General features: G+C 35.0%; 1 protein-coding gene across 1 annotated transcript in view; it reads left to right on the plus strand.

The window, feature by feature from the left end:
* The window catches only part of LOC106960133 (hemicentin-1-like), a 59,930-nt gene that overhangs the window by 49,057 nt on the left and 8,170 nt on the right, over nucleotides 1-2,703 (plus strand). The window contains exon 7 of the mRNA XM_015053084.1: nucleotides 2,383-2,688. Within this exon, the coding sequence (XP_014908570.1) occupies nucleotides 2,383-2,688 (306 nt within the window). The remainder of the gene's footprint in view (nucleotides 1-2,382; nucleotides 2,689-2,703) is intronic.

Below are 2,703 nucleotides of genomic sequence, written 5' to 3' on the forward strand. Positions count from 1 at the left end.
TTTGGAATGGACTGAAGGTTTCAAGCTTCAAATCAGGATGTTTGTTTTCATCTGGTTAATCGTGTCTCTCTCTTCTAACAATGGTAATGTATGAATCTTCTCTTTTATGCACATGAATCAGTACTAAAATTAAACGCACTAAATGTATATGTATTCACATTTGCTTGCTACACTATTTATAGCAAGTCCCCCAAGTGTATATATTTGTTTCACAAATTTACACATGATTACAATGTATTTATTATGTGCAGATCACTCAAGGAAAAATTAATGGTTAATGTTTAAAAAACCTTATAAATAGAATCTGGTTTGTATAAACATTGACAAGAAACTACTTTGACAATGTTTCATTTCATTGAAATATTTTTTTTAACAAATCCTGAGTTTAATTATTTTCTTACTAACAGATGCATTGCAAAGGGAAAAGTCCTGTAAGCCTGAAGGTTATTGTGTTACTTTCAATGAGGACGAAATAAGAGCAGAGGTTGGACTCTGTGCTGTGATACCATGCGCTTTCACATCTCTCTTTGCACCCAAACATATTATTTGGTATAAATGTGATACTGCCAGATGTTACTATCCTGAGATTATATTTCACTCTGACAAGAACAAGGAAAACATTCAGCCTGGTTTCAAAGGTCGAGTGTCACTGGTGGAACCGGATGTTGCTCAGAAGAACTGCAGCATCATAATCAATGATCTCAAGGAATCTGATTCTGGAAGCTATCAGCTCCGAGTTGAGGGAAACAGTACAAAAGATGTATTTACATACAAGGAAAAAGCAACACTATTAGTAACAGGTAGGAAAACAAAATAAACTTCAGTATAATGTCACATCATATTTCTAAACATGATAAAAAAAAATCTTTTTACTATTTTTATTTACCTCTGAGATCAGATTGTAAAAGCTTATTTTTGACAAAAGTCAATTTTTCATTTTGTTTTTCCAAGTTTAAGACATCATCTAGTTTTTCAATCTGCCTCATCAAATTTAAGATAATTAAACTCACTGGTTTTGTGAGTTTTCATTCAATGAACTGTTTCCATCAGGTCTGAACCAAAAGCCCTCAGTGATGATTCCTCCACTGACTGAGGGACAGCTGGTCACTCTGACCTGCACTGCTCCTGGTCTCTGCTCTGGGTCTCCTCCTAACATCACCTGGATGTGGAGAGGAAAAGGAGAGAACGACTCTTTCATCAAAGGAAACATCACTGCTTTAAAAACAGAGAATCTGACCGCTTTCACACAGAGACACGTCTCAACTCTGACCTTTAACTCTTCAGCTGATCACCACAACACCAAAATAACCTGTAAGGTCAGCTTCACAGGCAACATAACTACAGAAGAGACTGTGACTCTGAATGTAACATGTGAGTACCTTATTGTCATATAAATCCCGCTGATTATGTTTTTAATTATAACTTGTTAACATTTGCTCATAAAATACCTCTCTTTTAAAATTTGCTGTATTTACTTGTAATACATTTTTTTATTTCATTGATGTGAAGTAAATTTTGATAACAGACGATACTGTGGTGACTTTGAATGTGACCTGGAGTATTGAGAGTTTCCATTATGAACCATTAAATTTGAACCATACGAAATGGTTCAAATTTAAACAGAGATGACTTATCAGAAGAAAAAACTGTGCAGTTCTCCTTTTACTAGGCTAAAGTGACATCAAATAATTCTGGACTTTACATTTGTACTGCACAGTATATGAAAATGAAAAACAATCAAAATAACAATGGCATGTTGGCTGACATTTTTAAAATGTAAAACATAAAAAAATATATTTATTTTGATGAATACATCCACAACAGATGTAGATGTACAACGTAAAATACTTTCTTAGTTTATTAATAGGTATATGAATTCCCCAGTAACAGAAGGATATGTTCTTGGTGTGTCTGTGTTACTGAAAGTTAAATATTTTGTTTATATTTGCTTTATAGATGCAAGAAAACCTCAGGTCTCTGGTAGACCAACAGTTAAAGAAGGAGATTATCTGAATCTGACCTGCATTGTGAACAGTTTCCCTCTATCAGTTATCACCTGGAGTAAATCTAGAAAACAAGCCGAACAGCAGAGTCACAATGTATCTGAAAAGCATGGCAGCAGTAAAATCTGTCAGAAACAAAGAAGAAGGTGCTTGTTTTCCATCACTAATGTGACAAAAGACGACGCTGGTCTTTACATCTGCACAGCACAACATCTGAACAACACTCTGAGAGAAGAAATTAATGTAACAGTGAAATGTGTGTTGAATAAATTTTGAAGAAATATTTCTCAGACAATTATTTGCAGTTATCTAAGCTTGAACTTCATATGGAGTTTGCAACAAACGTGTTTAAACCTTTTCTTTAATCTGTGCTCCACAGATGTTAGAAAACCTCAGATCTCTGGCAGAACGACAGTAAAGGAGGGAGACGATCTGAATCTGACCTGCAGTGTGGACAGTGTTCCTCCATCAGTTATTAAATGGACTAAATCTGGAACAGAAACCAACTGGCAGGACAATATTCTAAGTAAAGCAGATAACAGCACAGTAATCTATGGACAGGAAAGCAGTGGACATGTCTCTTTGTCCATCATGAATGTAACAGCAGAAGGAGCTGGACGTTACATTTGTACAGCAACATATCAGAATGACAGCATGACAGAAGGAATTCATGTTAACGTGAACTGTAAGTAAATTTTCA

Source organism: Poecilia latipinna, unplaced genomic scaffold (genome assembly GCF_001443285.1).
Source record: "Poecilia latipinna isolate Pla-1442-1.1 unplaced genomic scaffold, P_latipinna-1.0 Scaffold54, whole genome shotgun sequence".
Classification (NCBI taxonomy): Eukaryota; Metazoa; Chordata; class Actinopteri; order Cyprinodontiformes; family Poeciliidae; genus Poecilia; species Poecilia latipinna.